Source organism: Peromyscus eremicus, chromosome 14 (genome assembly GCF_949786415.1).
Source record: "Peromyscus eremicus chromosome 14, PerEre_H2_v1, whole genome shotgun sequence".
Classification (NCBI taxonomy): Eukaryota; Metazoa; Chordata; class Mammalia; order Rodentia; family Cricetidae; genus Peromyscus; species Peromyscus eremicus.
In genome coordinates, this window is record NC_081430.1 from 64089889 (window position 1) to 64110058 (window position 20170).

A 20170-nucleotide genomic window follows, 5' to 3' on the forward strand; every position below is an offset into this window, starting at 1 on the left:
CCAGATAAGACTTTCTATAGCTATAATGACCAAGGACTGTGTAGGAAAAGAAGCCAGGGATAAAGCTTAAAGAGAGGGCTCTGTCACCCCTGAGGATCTGCATCCTTAGAACCCCAGGCAAGGCTGCTGGGAAGGCCCAGCACCCACCTGCCTGCCTTCACCTTGTCCCTCCTGACTGACTCACCTCATGGGCCCCGGAAGCACAGAGCTGGGTGGCACTTTACAGTCTCTCAGCTGTGAACAAGGTGTTCTGTCTGAGTACATGAGCATGGAGTCAGGCACCTTCCACACACCATGCTCCATCCTGTGCTTGGCCGCCATGACAGATCCTGATGGTCGAGACGGGCTCCTGTGCTGTCCACAAGAATGCTAGCATTCCTGACTTGGTTTCCCCTGGCAAGAAGAAAAAGGAAAGGTGGGGAAGGGAAGAGAGACAGGGGGAGGAGGGAGGAAGAAAAGGGGAAGGAGGGAGGAGGGAAAGGGGAAAGAGGGAGGACGGAAAGGGGGAGGAGGGAAAGGGGGAGGAGGGAAGGAAGAAAGAGCAGAAAAAAAGAAAACAGAGGAGGGGGAGAATGGCCTGTCCTTACGCCCAAACAGAGGCCTGAAGCACCCAGAGAGTAACCTGAACTTGTGGCAGGGACGTTTGGCTAGAGTCAAGCACTTTAGCTACACTGAGGCTCCAGGCTTCCTCCGCTGGCTCTGGGGCAATGGCTCTGTTCTCTGGTTTAAGCCCAGCACCAGCAACCCTGCTTAGCTGCATGTGGAAAGGCCCAGGGATCAAAGCCCACGCGGACGCACATGCTCTGTCACGGCCTTTAGTAACGTTGTCTGGCGGGGCACAGCACAACCTAACATTTTCTTAAAATCTTCTCATCCATTAATGCTGTTCTGGCTGACTTTCAACCTCTTTTTCTTAGCAAATACAGTTATCAGTGCTGGTAGCAATCAGTGGAACTCATACTTCTTCCCTGATTGCCTGTCCTCTACTTGCTCTCGTGAACATAATATTTTCCTTTTGTTACACCAAAATTCCTCAGAGTGGCAGATTATTCTAGCTAGATGTTTTCTTTCATGGCTATTTTTTGCGAACACTCTGCTATAAAAAGCTCCTTGGCAAACATTCATTTCATGTGAAAAGACACCAAACAGCGCAGGGTGAGGGCTAAAGGTACCAGCCAGGGTTGGGCCCTAGTGGAAGCCACTGGGTTGGTGTGATCTGGCATGGGTCTTCAGTGACTCTGTTTACTCACTTCCTAGAGAAATAACTGAGACCAGTCAGTCGGTTAGGCGCAGGGGGTGGGCTAACTGTCTTCCATCAACCCAGGCCTCCCATTCGCCAGCTCCACTCTACCATGTAATGTCAGATTCCATTTAAAGTGTGGGCTTGGTACTCACAATACAAGCCCATCCATGTGGAACTGGTCAGGGCTAGCAGGCTCCCTGCTCTCTGGGATCCATCACCCTCTTTCCAATCCTGACCTGCTCCCCTTCCCCAGGGGGGCTGCAGTGTGAAATCCTCTGACCTGGGGCCCAGCTGGGGTCTCAAGAGAGATCAAAGGGCAGGCAGCCCCTCACAGACTGAGGTGGGCCTTTCCCAGGCCACCACCCCAAGAGGCCGCTGGGGTTTTGTCCTGGGCGACTGGGGTGCCTTTGTCTGGCCTGAGAAGCTGGAGGCCCATGTTGCTGACCCAGTGTTCATCAAATGTTCAGATGCCCAAAGACCTGGACATGCAGCCTTTCTCCCCAGTTCCCTTTCTTAAAAGAAATGAATTGCAGAAACGGCAAAGAAAGCCTTTGCAAAGCTGGTCTGTGCAGCCACGCTGTCCTCAGAGTCCTCCGCCCTGTACACCCAGCTGCAGGCAGCAGCAGCTCTCATTCACACAGCCTTTCAGGGATTAAGGCCCTCAGGCCTAACACAAGGGCTGGAAGAATGGAGTTGGAATAATTTAAGTTCTTTCTGCGCTGTCTGGTTTGTTAGCAAGTAGACAATGATGCGCTTGGAAATCAAAGTAAATGGACCCCGCTCGGGGACGGCCGAGCTGCACGTAGGCAGTAGGATTTGGAGATCGCATTTGTACACATGAGATGCATGGCCTCTCCTACCGAAGGGTTTGGTTCTCACCTGGCCAGGTGTGCATTCCCAGCCCGGCTGCTTTCTAAACTTGTGCTTTCTAAGTTTCAGCCCTAGCAACCCCTTACCCGGGGCTTCTTCCTATTTCTTTCTGATGTTTGAAAGGTGTGGAGAGTGGCCCAAGCTTCCAGGGCTGAGTCACCACAGCAGCAGGATCCTTAGAGCTGTAGCATTAATGATCGCTCAGACAGGGCCGGCACAGAAACAGGGCACGCGACTACAAGGTTTAGGCAGCATTCCTAGCAGGAGTTTGGGAGAGGAGGGAGTCTCTTGGCCTCCCGATGAGGCACAGATCTGCTTTGAATAGAGGCCGGCAGCTTGGTCTCCCTGTGCTGTTCCCTGTGCTGTACCCCGTGGCCCCGGTACATGCACAGAGCGGGACAGGTGCTTCTGGTTTGTCAGCTACTGGCTAGGAACTGTCCCTTCCAGTGTGGATCTCTGACTTTCATCCCCTGCCCCAATACATATTAGAATAGACTCAGGTGAGTTCACACTCGGGGCTGCTGTGCTGAGATCCCACAGTCAGAGTGGGTGTGAATACTAGGTGTGCAGCCCCAGACTCCTCCTCAGCAACCCAACCTGGTCCTCCGCCCACCCCCAGGGTGCCCTCTCTTGTAGGATGTGCAGTCTGTGACTGGCCTGGGCACCTCATGTCTAGGGAAGCTGGATTGTTATTCATCCTTCTGCACCTGGCTGACTTCCCTTAGCACAGTGTCTTCAAGTTTACCCACTCTGTCACTTACCTTGGTCGTCCCAGGACTCAGCATAATCAGTTAGAGTAGACCATGTTTGGCTCATCTGTTGACACTGGTCTGTTTCCAACTTTGAGCTGCTCCCTGGGTTGCAGTCTGCTGGGATCCCCGATTGGAACTGTTTTGAGTATACCTCTAGGGATGGGCTTGCTGGGTCAGGTGCCCAATCCGTACTGTGCCACCATGGCTGTGCTATCCTGCACCCCCACAGTGGTACACGCGGTTCCTTCTGCCCACATGTGCTGTGCACCATTGCTGTGCTGGGTTCTAATTTTTTCAATATATTTACTTTAAAATTTTATATTTATATATATGTATGCCGAGCAGATTCTCCCTCACTTCCCACCTTCTTTCCTGTCTACTCCCCCTCCCATTAGTCCCTTCTGTTCCCCTAGACACTTTACCTCTACTTCCATGAGATACATGTGTGGTTTCACATGTGTGTAAAACCAGGGAACCACAATGAAAGAACACAGAGTCATCTTTCTGAGCCTGGCTTCCTTCACTTCGTACTATCTCCAGTTACATCCATTTTCCTGCAAACAACAAAACTTCTTTCTTCATTAAGGCTCAGAAAGTGCCATTGTGAATACTGCACTAATGGTCTTTGTCTGTTCCTCTATTGGTGGACACCTGGGTTGGTCCTGTAGCTGAGCTAGTGTGAATGCTGCTGTAGTAAATACACACTGGTGTGCAAGTATCTCAGTGGCATGTTGACCTGGAGTCCTTTGCACACGTACTAAGGGGTGCTAGCTTATCATATGGAAGACTTACTGTTATTTTGGAGAAACCTCCGCGCTGACGTCCACAGGGGCTGACTGCATTCTCATGCAGTGCCTGTGGGTCTCCTGTGCCCAGCTGCTGGCCAGCATTTGTACTTAATTTCTTAATGACTGTCATTCTGTCTGTTCTTTTTCTATTGGGGGTGTTAGCCCTACTGGTGTATGTGATACCATCTCATTGTGGGTTTGGCCTGTGTGTCCCTCCTAACTAGTGGAGTTCAGCAACTTACAGGCTTACTCGCCACTCATGTATCATGTTGGGGGACATGGTGGTTCAGTCCTTTGCCTGTCTGTGACTTAGAGTTGCTTGTTTTCTATATTCTGAGTATTAATCTGCATCGGATGTGTGACTGGCACTTTATAGTTTCCCACTTAGTAGTGTTTTTCTCACTGTCTTAGTGGTGGTCTTCGCTGCAAAGAACTATTTGATGTTGTTCAAGTTATCTTTTTAAATGTTCACCCCAAAATCTTTTGTTGTTGTTGCTGTTGCTGTGTGTTTAGACCCAAGGTCACCCAGAGTCCTCATTTTTCTATAAGAGAAGTTAACTTTCAACACCAGGCCTGAGCAGATGGAGGTCTGCCTTGGGAGCTTAGAGTAATCACAACCTAAAGAAAGTCCCAAAGGGTGGTGGGCTTGTACAACACAGCACTGTCTCCTGCAGGCAGAGACAGAGCATGTTCCTCAAGTAATGACATTTTGGCTCCTTGAATGTTCTTAAAGGTGACACCCCTCCAGAGTGACACTGTTCAATATGTAACCACATATACCCACAAGAGCTTAAAAACGTGGCTGGTGGGGTGGCTCAGTAGGTAAGTCTCCTATCACTAGGCCTGACGAGCTGAGTCTGATCCCCAGGGCCCACAGGATGGAGAAACAGCCCCTCCTCTCACCAGGCCCAGCCCCTGCCCTGTAATGGCTGCTGGGCTAGCCTCCCTGCCCCATTCCACTTCTCCAGATCTGCCTCCATGGTGTCTAAGTGTAGTGTCAGGCAGAAGACCTCACGTGCCTGCCTTGCCTGGGAGGCCCTTCCAACCGTCATCACGGCCTCCAACTCTGGGACCTCCCTGGCTCTTTCAGTGTCTCTTTAAGATTTATTTTTATTTTTGTGTATGTGAGTATTTTACCTGCATGTATGTAAGTGCACCCTATGTGTGCCTGATATGCACAGAGGCCAGACGAGGGCATCAGACCCCCAGAATGAAAGTGACAGGTGGTTGTTGTGAGCCACCATGTGGGTTCTGGGAATCAAAGACAGGTCCTTTGCAAGAGCAGCAAGTGCTCCTGACCACTGAGTCACCTCTCCAGCCCCACACAGGACCTTTTCATGTGTCCTGAGGCACGGGTGTAACTTCCCTCCCCCTCACTTCATGGAGCTCATTGTCACTCACGGTCACTTGGTTATAATCACAATGACACTCATGCTCTCAGAGGACACAAGCTTAGAACATGGAGGTCCCGTGCCAATGGGCCCAGAGGGAGCACAGTGTCGCCACATCAGCCAACACAGCATCCCCACACAGTGTTTGCCGTGCCAGTGGCTGGCTACAGTTGGCAGTTGTCAGGTGGTGGAACGTGCCAAGAAGAGTTGTCACAGAACTCAGGGAAGACCGACAGCACCAGAGAGGATCTGACGACTTCGTTGTAGGTTGACAGAGCGGGTCTTGAGAACTTTGATGACTTTCCCAAAGGCCTCCAACTAGCCAAGGTCAGCTGCAGAGACCTGCTCTTCCTGAAAAGAGGCCAGAGCCTACCAGGGAAGATCTGTGGACGTGTGGCCTTTGATGTGTGTCAGGGAGGGAAGGGAAGGTCAGTGGGGAGTGCCCTGGGCTTTGATGAGCCCAATGGAGGAAGAAGGGCCTAGGGCAATAGCGACTGGTAACAAATCTGTTTCACTCTTGCAGCCTGGAATCACAGGAGGGAAGACAGCCTATGTGGGTGTTCACGGAGCCAGGACTGGTGGCTGCGGGGACAAGAGAGCTGGAAGGCATGAGAGCTGGGGTAGAGGCAGATCAGATTTGCCATGGAGGCTACAGGAGTAGCCAGCGTCAGCCGGTATAGCATCAGAGAGGTTGGCACAAAGGGAAGGCTATGCCTGTGGCCAGCTCATCTGTGGACAAGTCTGGTTTGGACAGGTAGATGGGGCAGGTTGCAGGGGAACAGGAATGCTTCACATACCAGCAGGAAGAGAAAGGCACAGATGGTCACAGCCTGTCTTCAAAGTGGAGATGGCTTGCTTGCCTTGCAGCTCAAAAAATTTCAGACCGAAAAAGCCAGAAGTGAGGGGCAAGATGGAAGGAGCCCACCTCTTCTCTGCAGTGGTCAGGCAGTCATGTACTGTGTGGGTCAGGCACTGTGTGTGTCCTCTGCTGTCCATGTGCTTTCTCAACATTTCCTCCGAGCTCCTAGTGTACCAGAGGTGGTGACCAGGCATTGGGGTGACATCACTGTACCTTGTACTGGACCCTGTGCCTTGGAAGCTGGGAGCCAGACATATTCCAGACCAGACAGCAAAAGGGTACATGGCAGTCCCCTCACAGCCCTTAGGATAGACAAAGAAAATGCTTATCTACTGGGAAGGGCTGAGACTACCACATCCACATTGACACTACACCTATTGTCCTGTAGGTGTAGTGTCAAGGAGCCACATCCTTGTGGGATGGTGCATTGCCACTGAACAGCAGGAATTCCTGGCTGTGCCCTCGCCCACAGCCAGAGAAGAATGGCTCATACTACATCAGCCCCTCCCACACTGCACCACCTAAAAGGATTCCCTTCCAGAGGTCCAAACCCCTTACTCCAAGCAGGGCCATTCCCTTTCAGCCGCTTCTCACCTCAGAACATAGGTTGGTCTGTTATTTAGTCCAAATTTGTGGTTTCCCCTCCCCTACAGTGGTCCCAGGAGACTCTGTCCTCAGCCCCATGGGCTCCCAGGTGCCCATACCTCACGCCAACGTCCTCTTCCTCCACCAGAGTGACATCCTTGTAGGGAGCAATTCTAGGCCCTTCGTGCTTGATGACAGGGTGTCCTTGATTATTGGGCAGTGGCAGCTGACTCACTTATGAGTAGGATTTAGGGCCACTGTCAAGAAAGGGTGGTCCTAGGGAGCCAGAGCGGCTCTGTCCCTGGGCTGCCGTTAGGGTCACCCCATCACTTTGTGATCCTTCCTTGAGTTCCCTCCACATCACGGAATCACGTGTGAGAATCCCGAGCAGTCAGGATCTGTGCAGTATAGTCAGAGGCTCCAGACGCCGTTGGAACCCTGCTAGGTATTTCACATGGCTCCCGATTCTGCACCATTTGCTCTCGGAGCTCTAGATTTTATTGTACTTTATTGAAAAGATCTAGAAACATTTCAATTTCTCCAGACCAGGGGTTTGGAATTTGTTCAAAAGGAAAAAGCAGAATGTCCATGAATTCTGTCCAGATATTTTTGGTTTTTCAAATGAATACAGAGAAAAGTTGTCTCCTTAGAGCCCCAGAAATTTTGCAAAATGGAGACTATAAGTTATCTAGGTCAGAAAGAAAAGTTCTTTGGCTTGTATTTTTTGGTAAGCCCTCAGTTAGAATGAGTCATAAAATGTATAAAGTGAAAACTGCCCAGCACAGAGGCCAGGAGAGAGGGAAAGGCAGTGTTGGGTGTGGAATGGCTGTGCACATGGGCACACATGCAAGCAGGGTACATAGGAAATGCCAAGTGTGAGGTTGACATACACATGAGCATGCATGCATGTGTGCATGAGGGGAGTACATATGCAATGTGGGCTCATGAGGTGATTGCACATGGGTGTGCATGCACATAGTGGTGAATATGGAATGGGGAGGCATGGGTAACCATGTAAGTGACACACACATGTGCATGGAGTATGTAGTTGGTATCAATAGGCAGCCCAGCCACAAGAAGAGCAGACACTCTTAACACATCCACCGTATCTCTGGACCTCATGATTTTGAGCCAAGCCCTGTGCTGCTGGATGTGAAGGGGGTCTAGTTATGTCCTGCATCCACTAGTTCCATGATGGAACAGTCTGATTCAGCTCTTCCAACTGAGAGCTTACCACCGAGAGAACACATCTAGACGGACCGTGTGAGGAGCTCTGCTCACCTCCTGGAATGTAGATGTTTTTCTTCTTTGTTCCTTTTAGTATCATAGTGGTCATTTCATTCCTGTATAACATTATACAGACTGAACAGGGTATATCTAGGAATATATGTGTATTAACATACATATATACACATATATGCATGTGATTTTTTAAAAAGCCATGAAATTGAAAGAGAGCAAGGAGGGGTGTATGAGAAGGTTGGGATGGAGGACAGGGGAAGGAAAGCTATTGTAACTATACTGTAATATCAAAAAAAATGAATTTATTTAGGAAAGTCCATTGTCTCAGTTCCTTCTAAGAATAGCATCAAAATTGCTTAAGAGTTATCTTAGTTTTACTTCATGTGTATGAGTGTTTTGCCTGCACATATGCCTGTGTACCACATGTGTGCAGTGCCATCAGAGTCCAGAACTCCCTGTGTCAGATCCCCTAGGATCCAGAGTTACAGGAAGTTATTAGAGGTCATATCGGTTCTAGGAATCAAACCCAGGTCCTCTAGAAGAGCAGGTAGAGCTCTAAACCACTGAGACATCTCTCCTGCCCCCAGTGGAACTATTTTATTCCAGCAATAAGTCCTTTCTCTCCTGGACACTTGATACATGATGTCTTTTTAATTTTAAGGAGAAAAGAATATACTGCATCTTAGCAGTGCGCAGAGCCTTGTGGGTGAGAACATGTGCAGGGGAACCCATCCGTGCTTATTGAGTTACCCTGTGAAGCATGCTGCTGGGGCATCTGAGGAATGACTGCAGGAGCCCCCTTCACTCTGGTCACTCGGAATGAGACGAGCTAATGACATTAGCTGAGCCACATGGCTCTAGCTTCCAATAACCAAAAAAGAGGATCAAAGCAAATCTTATAAAGACACACCAGGGGCATTTTTACCCAGGTTGCTTTAACTTCAAATTGATTCTTTCATTATAAAAAATAGTTTTAATACTTTAATACTAATGTTCTTTTAATGCTTATTGTCTAGTGGGTGATATTTTTATCTAAAGCTAAAAAAAAAAAACTATGCTGTCTTAAAAGGTACTTAGCTCATATGTAAACTTCTCAACCAATGGCTCCTCTGTGAATTAGGAAAGTAAGAGTGGTTGGTGTTCATGGAGTAATGCCTCAGTAGCACCCCAGTGACCCTGAAGGGACTAACCCCTCATGCATGGCCTGTGCTAGTCAGGCTTTCTGGTCTACCAGCAGCAGGAAAGAGGATGGACTTTGCCAGGGTAGAGTAGAAAGGGAATCCAAGAAGGAAACCCACCTACACATGTGAGTCAAGACAAAGGCCCACCAGAGCCCACAGCCCGGCCTGCTTCCATGTCTGTTAAAAATCCCTCAAGTCAACAGTTCCAATAAAACCTCATCAATTCCAAGAAAGTGACTTCAGTCTGTATCTAGTGTCACACAGCCCCATGCTTTTGTACAAAAATTGCCTAGGCCTTCCTGGGACCCCATTATGTTCCCCATCTGGGGCTAAAGCTCATAGGTCCTCCCTGAGGACCCCACTGTATCCCTGTCCATTGTTGCAGCTCATGTCTCCTTCCATTTGAACTTCATTGTCATGCATTGGAATTCTCCAAGTGTTCAATGCCTTTGAACTTGAGCACCATAGTCAAAGGTCTATTCCTCTGCACCATAACATGCCAGCTCTTTCCCAATGTCACCAAAAGGGTTCTGTTGTTTGTTTTGCAGGAGAAAGTTCCATTATAAACACACTAGAGTGAGAGCTTCCTAGTGGTGGGGATTTAAGCAAATCTCCTTATATTCAGCAAGGCTTACATGTTGTGCATGAGGGTCCACCACTGCACCATCCACCTTCTCACCCAGCAACTATGCATGGATGTGGACATGCCTGTCACTGGAGTCCCACTGGTACTCAAGAGGCCATGGACGGGAGACTTGGCCTGCTCTGAACTCTTCCTGGCACCTGCCTGTCCCTCAACAAAGATTCTGCTCAGAGTCCTACTAAAGTGTGTCTACATACTTCAAATTACTAATTACTCCTAATTCTGGCATTTCAGAATTCCTCAGTCATCCACATCAGACCATTGATCTCACTTAATAAATCCATTACTTGCTAATTTTAGTGCTCTGAACTTTCCCAGCATTCACTGAATCTCCTGCACTGTTTAGTTTTGGTTGGCTTCAGGCTGAGCAGAGTTCTGAGACATCTAGGTTCCATTTGGTATTTTAAGTGCTTTGTCTAGGGGCAGGCTCACGTGTCTTCCCATCCCCTCTTCAGAACTTGTAGTCCAAAACGACATCCTAGAGTAACCAAAGCATTTCACCAAGGATGGCTTTTCATCAGCAGTGATGGTCCCAATGAATTACTGTCCATGAAGGATAGCCACTTCACCCAGATGACACTTTGCCTGGCTCTAGGAAGTCCCTACATCCTAGCCAGACTTCTGGAAGGAGGTGTTCCTGAAGCATCAGGCAGCATTAAAAGTCTCTATCCTGGTTTATCATACGACAGCCCTTCAGGACTTAGGGCTGCTAGGAGGGGTTGCTTCATTCTGCTAGTTTAAAAGGACAGGTTCAGGGAGGCCATTTGTAAGCCCATGTCCCAGGTGAACCCTTCATCACACCAAGGAAGGATCAAGAAGCAGATGGTTCATGCTAACCCCAAGCCTCCCAACTTCAAGGCTACTGGGCCAGAAGCTGAGGGGTCACTGTGAGAGCTAAGCCATCACCCTTCACCTGAAGCCAGAGAAGAGTACAGTTCGCCAGACTCCATTCTCTTTACGGGTTTCATTGTGAAATGGCAGCCAGCATCTGCTGTGCCCTGTGAGTAACACAGGAAGGCTGGCCCATAGACCCATGCTCACCCCCATCACAGACAAGTAGGAAGACAAGGAAAGAAGGTCAGGGACCTTGAATTGGAACCCATGTACCATCTTCACGATGTGACACAGAACAATGTCTGTGGTTCCATGGTCTTCCTTGGTTTCAGAAAGGTACCTCAAAAGACATATTTTTAGTAGTCATGACCATTCTGATGAGATCATGTTCACCAGGGCTGGTGGTCTTCCTGTGGCAGCCTAGGTCATAGCCTGCTACCCAGGAACCCCACTGACATCTCAGGTGCCCAGGACAGCTGCACATGCACAGGGTAGAATAGATGGCCACAGATGTTTCAAAGTCTCACTTCTAACTTGGTGGCTAAGGCATGTGGGCAATCTAATAACTTGTGGCAGGAAATGCTATGTTTTCCCAGTTGTGACTCTCAAAAGTCCTCTCCATCCTGTACTCAGCAGGGTCCAGGTGCCATAATATAACCAACCACTCTGACCTTGAACAGGCTGCTGGCTCTGACCTCCTTCCCTGCCTCTTCCATGGGGAAGGAGACAGTTCTTGACCCACTTTGCCATATTCTGCTAACAATGTGATCACCTATGGGCTAGATCTATGTGGGGTCTGCTAGTGGTTCCTGACCTACCATGAGGCTGTACCTGCCCCTCTGACTCCCACGGCATTCTGGGTTACTGTGGATACTTCCTTCCCCACACTAACCTGCAGCAAGATCTCGGGTAGGCCTCTGCACTGTCTACCACAGCAGGCATCTTGAAGTTTTCTGTCCATGACTCCTTGATGCCCGAGGAATTTTTACATAATCACAGGCATATAGACACATGAGAAAGGTATACAAATCAAACAATATTTTGCTGGAAATCATAAAGAAATGTATTTTAAAATAATTCATTGGTAGATGTATAATTTATCATTTGTTAAAGACTAAAGCAAATTTGCATGCTAGTGTTTGTTTTTACATAAATAAATAACTCTTGGCTGAATATTTGATACTTCATGGCATGGAGTTTCTTCAGTGTTTCCAGAGTGGGTCAATATTTTGATTTTATAATTGTCGAGGCCAAGAACATGGCTCCTCATAAATACGTAGTAGAAAAGAGCAGAAGTATGTTTAGAATCACATCAGGAATCATCAGAAATGCTATCCTAATTCCAAGCCAAAATTCCTTTAACAGTTTTATTTGAAAGTCAAGTCAGCAACTCAAATAGCCTTTTTTAAAAAAAATTTAAACATTCTAGCATAGTTCAGTCCAAAGATATACTAATTTGATGCCTCCGTGCTGAGGCATGTCAGTAGGGAAATATTTTTAAAATCTTTGTTTTCCGTAATTAACCCACTATTAAGTAAGCGCAGAAAACCTTGCATGTAGAGTGAACACATTGTAATTCATGACGCAGAACCATCTCCAGTATGAGCCAAGCCGATGTTCTCTGTGGTGTGGCAGGACATGTGCAGTGCATGCATACACATGTTGTATGTTCAGAATCACGTGAACACACACAGTGTAGCTGAGGCAACCACAGTCGGAAACGCCTCCAATATTTACGCATTTAATTTTGAATTAACTTTTGGTTGTTGCACATTCTGAAACCTTTCATCATCGCCAAATTTTTCCCAAGCCACAATGAGTTACGTGAACCCACATGGGGCCCATAGTTTGAGAAGCTGGCTACTAGAGGGTGGGAAAATGACTCAGCAGCCCACAGCACCCGTGCCTAGCACCCACACGGGGACTCGCCCATCTAAATAATCTAGTTCCAAAAGACCAAGTGCTCTTCCAGCACCCATGAGCACCAGGCATACACACAGTACACACACATATGTGTAGGCACAGCGCTCATATACATATAAACCTGTTTTTAAAAAGAGAAGAAGCTCGGTAATAAAGGACAGCAAGATAGAAAGACAAGAGTATGCGTTGAATTAACAAGATTGTATTCACACCTCACAGCCTGTTTAAGGGCGCCGTCGTCACCTAGATGGGTGCTGGCTAGAGAAGATGGGGTTCTCCATGGAACCACCTACCATGAACACAGCATGGGTGCATTATTGTCTTATCTTCAGATCTAGGGCTCTCATTTTTAGGAGGCAAGGAATTGTACATTGAAAAGCCAGTATTCAGCCATAAAAGATCAGTCTATCCTTTCATATTTTAAAGAGAGAGTAATCCTAGGCAATCAAGATTGAAGTGTGTGTCCTTTCTTATGATTTAGTGTATCCTTTACACACACACACACACACACACACACACACACACACACACACACCAATAAAGCTCTAGCTGCTAGTGAGTATCTATGCAGGCATCTTATAACAGTTTTTCAGCCCAGTATTCTTGAATTAATGCTAATGAAAGCTGCCCTGGCCTTATTTTTCTAGATGAACACTGGAATTGCTGCTGCCTGCCAAGCTGCTGAAGGATGAGTGTAATAATTTTCAATTGGCCTCTTCGCCCAAAGGGAGCCCGATAGCAGGAGATTGGCAGATGCAGTGTGGATTATCTTGTGCACTGAGCTCAGCCCAATTTGTGATTTGTTGCAGGTGCTAAAGAGATTGATATCGCAGCGACCCTGGAGCACTTGAGGGACCAGAGACCAGGCATGGTCCAGACAAAGGTACTGTCAATCAATCCTCCGGGACTTTAAATGTATTAAAGGTGCCTCTCCGCGTGATTTTCCTGAGAGCAGAGAAGGGGATGAAGCTGGACTTACATAAGCCATACACAATGGTTCTGGTCTGGGTGGGCATCATCCAAGTCAGTCCCCAGCAGGCAGAGGCACAGGGGCTGTTCCCAAGAGGTTCCTTGCTATTCCAGGAGCCACTCAAATGCTTTCAACATCTAAGATTCAGTTAGACCCAACCAGTTGAAACCCCATCTATTACTCTCTACCAGTTTTAGCAGAGGGGGAAGAGCATTGCATGACATGCAGTCAGAAGGTGTATGGACTAAGATAGAACTCAGGGCTTCACACATGCTAGACAGGCATCCTGCCACTGAGCTGTAGCTCTGGTCAAGAACTACATCTTTATAAAAGTGACCAATCCCAGCACCTGCCCAGAGGAGCACCTCCAAGCACTCTTCCTGCCTTCATCCCCAGCATCCTCAACCACCATCCTGCCGTGCAGCCATCGCCAGGATTGAGGGCACCAGACCAACTAGGTCTCAGCATAACTGAAAACAAAAGCTTTGTTCTCAAGCTCACAGGATGAGCTGTGTGGTTGATGCAACCTCTCATTCTCTCGACATTCCAAACTTGTCTGCCCCCAATGGCAAAGCCCTCATCGACTGTCCCAAAGATGGATATATATCATAGGATACAGCTCCTCCTCAGTGTTGTGTTCCTGACCCCAGAGGCCACTGACATCCACATACATGTGAAGTTGCCCTTATGAAAGTACCTCAGCAACTCGAGTACCTCAAATTATAAGAACTCTTACTTGCAGGGAGTGGGAGTTGGAGAGATGGCTCAGATGTTGAAAGCACTGGATGCTCTTCCAGAGGACCCAGGTTCAATTCCCAGTACCAATATGGCAGCTCAGAACTATCTGAAACTCTAGGGGTTCTGACACCTTCACATACAAGCAAAATACCAATGTACATAAAATAATAACAAATAATTAAAATTCTTACTTGGGCTGGGAGAGCAATGCTCCAGGGCCCAGTGCTTACCTACCAAGGTTTTCTTGGGTTCCATCCTTACATAACACAGGAGGAAAATTTCTTTCTGCGTATGGACACCCCTGTGAGGTCAGGTTGGCCAGCACACTCTGGGCCAGGCCTCACTCCCTGGTGCTATGACCTGGGGGTCCCTAGCTCATGATTCAGATGTACTCAATCCCTCTGTAACACATGGTAATTACTAAGCCCCCCGCTTTCTGCTCAGATGCTGAGAAGTTGGGCACCATAGTCTCTGCAGGAGAAGTGCTGAGCCTGACAACATTGGACTGAGTAGGCTGTAACTGATATATTATTTCTTAAAATCCCTCCCTGAGTTGTCTGCCTGGGTCTCACTGCCAGTGTTAACCGGAGCACCGAGGCAAGATCAACCTGACCCTCTTATGAGGTCACAGAGGTGTTGTAAGCAGGAAAGCAAGGTCCCTTAAGGGACCTGGGAGCTTCCCAGTGGAAGCCTCACCTGCCAGGTCCTTCCTCCCTGGATGTGGACTCTGTGCTGGGCAGGCTCTCTGCTTCCTGGCTTTATTATTTTCTGCTGTGAGGCAGGATATTATTGTGAATGAACTTTGTAAACTACATTTTGTCCTTTCCCGGGTATTTATCTTAAAGTTTGAACTTAGTTTAGACTTGCAAAAAACAATGGGACTGGGGAAACGGCCCAGTGGTTAAGAGCACTTTCCGCTCTTACAGGGGACCTAGGTTTGATTCCCAAAACCCATGTCAGGCAGCTTACTACAGCCTGTAACTCCAGCTCAAGGGCTCCAACTCCTTCTTCTGGCTTTTGTGGACACCCACACATATGTGTACATATACATTCACAAAGACATATATGCATAACCAATTGAATATTTTTTAAAGCAATTACTGAAATAATGCGGATAACCTCCAGACCACGCCCCCCTCAGTTCCCACCAATATTAACACCTCTCGCATAACCACAGTACAGTAGTTAAAACCAGAGGTTACCATTAGACCACACCCACACCTGTGCCTGCCCATAACCTCTTGTAGAAACAGTCATTCAGAATTGCCAGGCGTGGAGCACCCCCTCCCTTCGTCTCCTTTGGTCTGAGATAGGCTAGTGATCCATAAATTACCTGCTGGCCAAGTTCATCAGATGTCCCTTGGTTTTCAGGCAGGGCCATCAGGAGGTAGATTTCTTCCCCAGAGCACACAGCCCCAGCTGTCTACCACTATTAAAGTGTGTCTGCAGGTCTCCCCACTGTGGCACATTTCCCCTCCATAATTGCTCAGGGTCCTGTGGGAGAGACCTCAGTGTCCTGGGGCCATGTGTATGCCTGTCACTGTCTGGAGATGTGAGGCTACCAGGACAGGTATTGCACAGGACAGTGGCTATTAGTGACAAGTGACCTGTCACAGGCTTTGTGCCCTCGGAAAAGAGGGCCACCTAGCTGTGAGAGGCCATGTTGGGTACCACCCTGCAGCAGGTAGCTCAGAACAAGGCAGCGGCTGGTAATGGTAGGAAAGTCAGGGACACTTTGACCCAGGAATACAAAGTGAATCCTGCCTCTGGAGCGACATTCTGCTTCAGAGAGTCTACGGGAAATATAATCCAGTCTCTTCCATCTGTGCCAATGTGAACCTTACAGATCTCTTTCCACACCAAACAGCTCAGAGTGCCCAGAACATCAGCTGGTTTTATGAGGGATCTGCACTATTCCCAAGGGAAAGTATATGCCAGAAGTGGAGGAAATGCCCGACTCATCACAGGAAGAAAGCCATCCAGCTCTCAGATATCAGTATCTGGTTGCCAAAGCCTGCTTGATGTAGTCCAAGTCAGGCCCCTGCCCCCGCCCAAGCCTCAGTGCTTTGTGGCAATGGAGATTATTATACTGATTATTATATTATTAATAATTATACTGATTATTACTGTATAGTGTGTATTCACTTCCACCCAGTGTTGACACACATAACCCTAAAGCCCACATGCTCCAGCCCTGCAGCCGGCTCACAGGGTGACGCAAGGCTCAGGGACCAAGTCTGCCCATGCAGCCTGCTCTCTGGTGGATGGTGACAGGATTTGTCCCCTCCTCCCTCAGGCTGGATGTTCAGAGATGGAAACCTGCTCCTGTGTCCATGGCAACACAGACGTCACCATCCTTCCACATTTATGGCACTTCCCCAGATTCACTTTATGACACCGAGCTCCTCTCGGAACTCTAGTTTCACAAAGACAGAAAACTTACTTGGGCCAAACGGTGCCATGCTAACACTCCTCACAGGAGCTGAAAGCAGGTCATGGGCATTCAATTCACAGGAAGGTACTTGATCGGGCCCATCATTTGGACCTGAGGAAAGGTAAGGACCACTGATTGGCACTGACCATGAGCCTGGATGGGCTGGAGACTCCTGACAGCACATTCGCATTGCTAAAGCGAGCCAAAGGGTAGTAGCTTTTCCCCCTGGAACCCAGGCCAGTCACACATACAGAAAACAGCTAACAGATGCCTGCCCGAGCAGCATGGACAGAGAAGAGACACCCGGACACACAGAGGCTTGGCCGCCTCTGAGGATTTAGCCAGGATTAAGACAAGAGCTCCAGTAAGGTGCCCCCTCTGACTGTGGATTCACATCTAGGGCAGCCACTCCTGATTCTGCCAGGTGAAAAAGGCACAGACCTTGAAGAAGGGAGGCAAGGTGTCAGGGAGAGCTGCACACATCGCATCCAGGCGGCTCAGGCTTCTTTTTTTTTTTTTTTTTTTTTTTTTTTTTTTTTGGTTTTTCAAGACAGGGTTTCTCTGTGTAGCTTTGCACCTTTCCTGGGACTCACTTGGTAGCCCAGGTTGGCCTCGAACTCACAGAGATCCGCCTGGCTCTGCCTCCCGAGTGCTGGGATCAAAGGCGTGCGCCACCACTGCCCGGCTCAGGCTTCTCTTTACCTCAGCTGTGCCCCTTCCCCAGGGCAGGGCGAGTTGCCATAGTAACTAAAAGCTTTAACCCTTTCATTCCCATGGGCTTGTTTGAATTTGGTTTTTGTTACTCATGTAGGCTGTGTGGAGGAAAGGTTTCCTTGGGGTGTTCCTGTAAAGTACCCCCTCATGTTCACCCCACTCTCGTCCTTTTCCTTCCACAGCCTTAATCACCTCCTTTTCATTTTTACGTCCTTTTTTCCCCTCCCACTATGAACAAAAGCATGTAATACTTCTTTCTGTGAGACTGGCTCAATTCATTTAATAAGTGGTCTCATGATTTCCCTATGTAGCCCAGGCTGTCCTTGAATTCATGATCATCCACCTGTCTCAGTCTCCTAAGTTCTAGGATTGCAGGCAGGTGCCACCATGCCCCTAGCCTGTGATATTTCCTCTTCTAAAACCCAGAAGTAAGCATGCTGTGCTCACCAAGATGGGCACACCTAAGGGTATGCATGACAGTGTGCAAGTAAGGAATACACAGAAAACTTTCCAGTTGGCATGTGTGAGAATGAGGTTTGCATGTGGATACACAGAGATGCATGAGTGAGTGTGTGTGTGGGAATGTATGTGAATTAGTAAGGTATGCATGAGTGAGTGTGTGTGTGAATGTATGTGAATTAGTAAGGTATGCATGAGTGAGTGTGTGTGTGAATGTATGTGAATTAGTAAGGTATGCATGAGTGAGTGTGTGTGTGGGAATGTATGTGAATTAGTAAGGTATGCATGAGTGAGTGTGGGGGGGAATGTATGTGAATTAGTAAGGTATGCATGAGTGAGTATGTGTGTGCGAACGTATGTGAATTAGTAAGGTATGCATGAGTGAGTGTGAGGGTGAATGAGTCTGGTGGGGTGTGAGTCGGAGATGTGAATGTGTGGGTTGTGAAATGTGTGTGGGGAAAGTGAGTGAGTGTGAGTGTGCATGGGTGTGAATATATATGAATATGGTGTTAATGTATCTTGAAAGGTGTAAGATGTGAATGTGATGTGAGTGTATGAATATGTGTGTATGTGTGTGTGTGTGTGTGTGTGTGTGTGTGTTTGTACATGGTGCTCAATGCCCACTCACCCTTAGCTTCTCATTCCTGCATTCTAACATCATTCCCTTTTGTCTTCTGCTCCACAAGTCCACCCTTCCAACACCCTGTCCACCTTCTCATCAACGATACCAAATGGAGATCCCAAGTCTCTAGAAAAGGGACACTGGCCTCAAATGTGTTCTGCCTTTCCTGATAGGCTAAGCTTGGACCAAGAGATGATGATTCAGTCAGGGGGTTCTGGGTCATACCCAGAAGGGACCCAACCCACTCTCTCATGTCCCACACTATAGTTTTTCAGGTCCCTGTCTCCATCTCCCCATGTCTGTCTGTCTGCCTACCCTTTTTATCTCTCTCCTGTGGTGGTATTATGTTCCCTGAAATATTGTACACCCTAATAAACTTATCTGGGGTCAGAGACAGAACAGCCACAATATTAAATATAGAGGATAGGCAGTGGCACTCACACCTTTAATCCTAGCATTCCAGAGGCAGAAATCCCTCTGGATCTCTGTGAGTTCAAAGCCACATTGGAAACAGCCAGGCATGGTGACACACGCCTTTAATCCCAGAAAGTAAGCCTTTAATTCCAGGGAGTGATGGTAGAAAGCAGAAAGGTATGTAAGGCGTGAAGACCAGAAACTAGAAGCATTTGGCTGGTTAAGCTTCTAGGTTTCTAGCTGCAGTTCAGCTGAGATCCATTCAGATGTGAGGACTCAGAGGCTTCCAGTCTGAGGAAACAGGATCAGCTGAGGAACTGGTGAGGTGAGGTAGCTGTGGCTTGTCTCTCTCCTCCCCCCTTTCTCAGAATCTCTGTTCTTTCTTCTCCATCTCTCTGTCTCTCCTTATTGTTCTGTCTGTCTTTCTTGCTATGATTCTATTTCTCTGTCTGTCTGACTCAGTCCCCACCCCACCCGTTCATACACACAATGACCACCCCCACCTCTCCTGGTTCTGTCCTCCGAGCTACAGGCTAGTCTATCATCGTGAAGAGGGGCGTCAGTGACACAGAGAGACACTGGGTCTTAGGTCCCCTTTCAGCACCTCCTAGGGAAGCGCCTCCTGTCAGGTGTGAAGACCTCGGGGGTTGTAGGTACTGGCATCACACTTCACTGAAGCTTTCATTAAAATGAGGGATGACAGTTTTCATAGCAACCACCCAAGCAGAAGGGTTCAAATGTAAGCATAGTTACAACTGAATAACCATCCCCCTGCCCTGAAGTCTCCAGACCACCACAGCCCAGGAAACGTGTGGTATTCAAGGGTGTGGCCACTCCTTGAGGGCAGACTCTCCTTCCTGACCAGCTCAGCTGGCCCACTCAAGTGTCCTTCCATGTCACAGGCTGGCCTGGTGAGAGGTATTTCTCCCTACCCAGCAACAACATACAGTAACACCTGCACTAACCTGAGCTTCTCCAGGTGTGGGGCCAAACTGGAAGAGACCAGTAGGTCTGCTTTCTATAAACAGAATTTTAGCTGCTTTAAAAACTACTCCTTTGCTCAGAAGAACCCCGTGTTCTTTCTAATGCCCTTCTGCCGCATGTCCAGCCAGCACCAGGAGACACGTGGTTCTTCCTGCCCTGGCAACTCCAGTCATCCATCATGTGCTTTATTCCATAGATGCAGCTTCCACTGGTTTTTAAATGTTTGCTGAATATAGATTCCTATTGCAAATGTACTACTTCTTTTCTACCAACCCCTGGGTCTAGGTGATGCCACTCCAATTGTGGGCACAGCCAAGGGTGGTGGGTACCTATCAGTGAGTCCAGTGTTTGGGAGACAAGACTCAAGAAGATCTTAAGTTCAAGACTGGCCTGAAATAGGGTCAGTTACAGGTCAACTGGGCTGCAAAGCAAAACCTCATCTATGTGTGGTAACACCATAGTAGAGCAGGGGCTGGCACCAGCCATAGCCACAGGCCACTAAAGTCCAAATGTGTAATACCGTG

At 48.1% G+C, this 20170-nt stretch overlaps 1 protein-coding gene across 1 annotated transcript in view; it reads left to right on the top strand.

Annotated features, from left to right (window-relative positions):
• The window catches only part of Ptprn2 (protein tyrosine phosphatase receptor type N2), a 749243-nt gene that overhangs the window by 726808 nt on the left and 2265 nt on the right, over positions 1 to 20170 (top strand). Inside the window, exon 22 of the mRNA XM_059279385.1 lies at positions 13121 to 13194. Coding sequence (XP_059135368.1) covers positions 13121 to 13194 — 74 coding nt within the window. The remainder of the gene's footprint in view (positions 1 to 13120; positions 13195 to 20170) is intronic.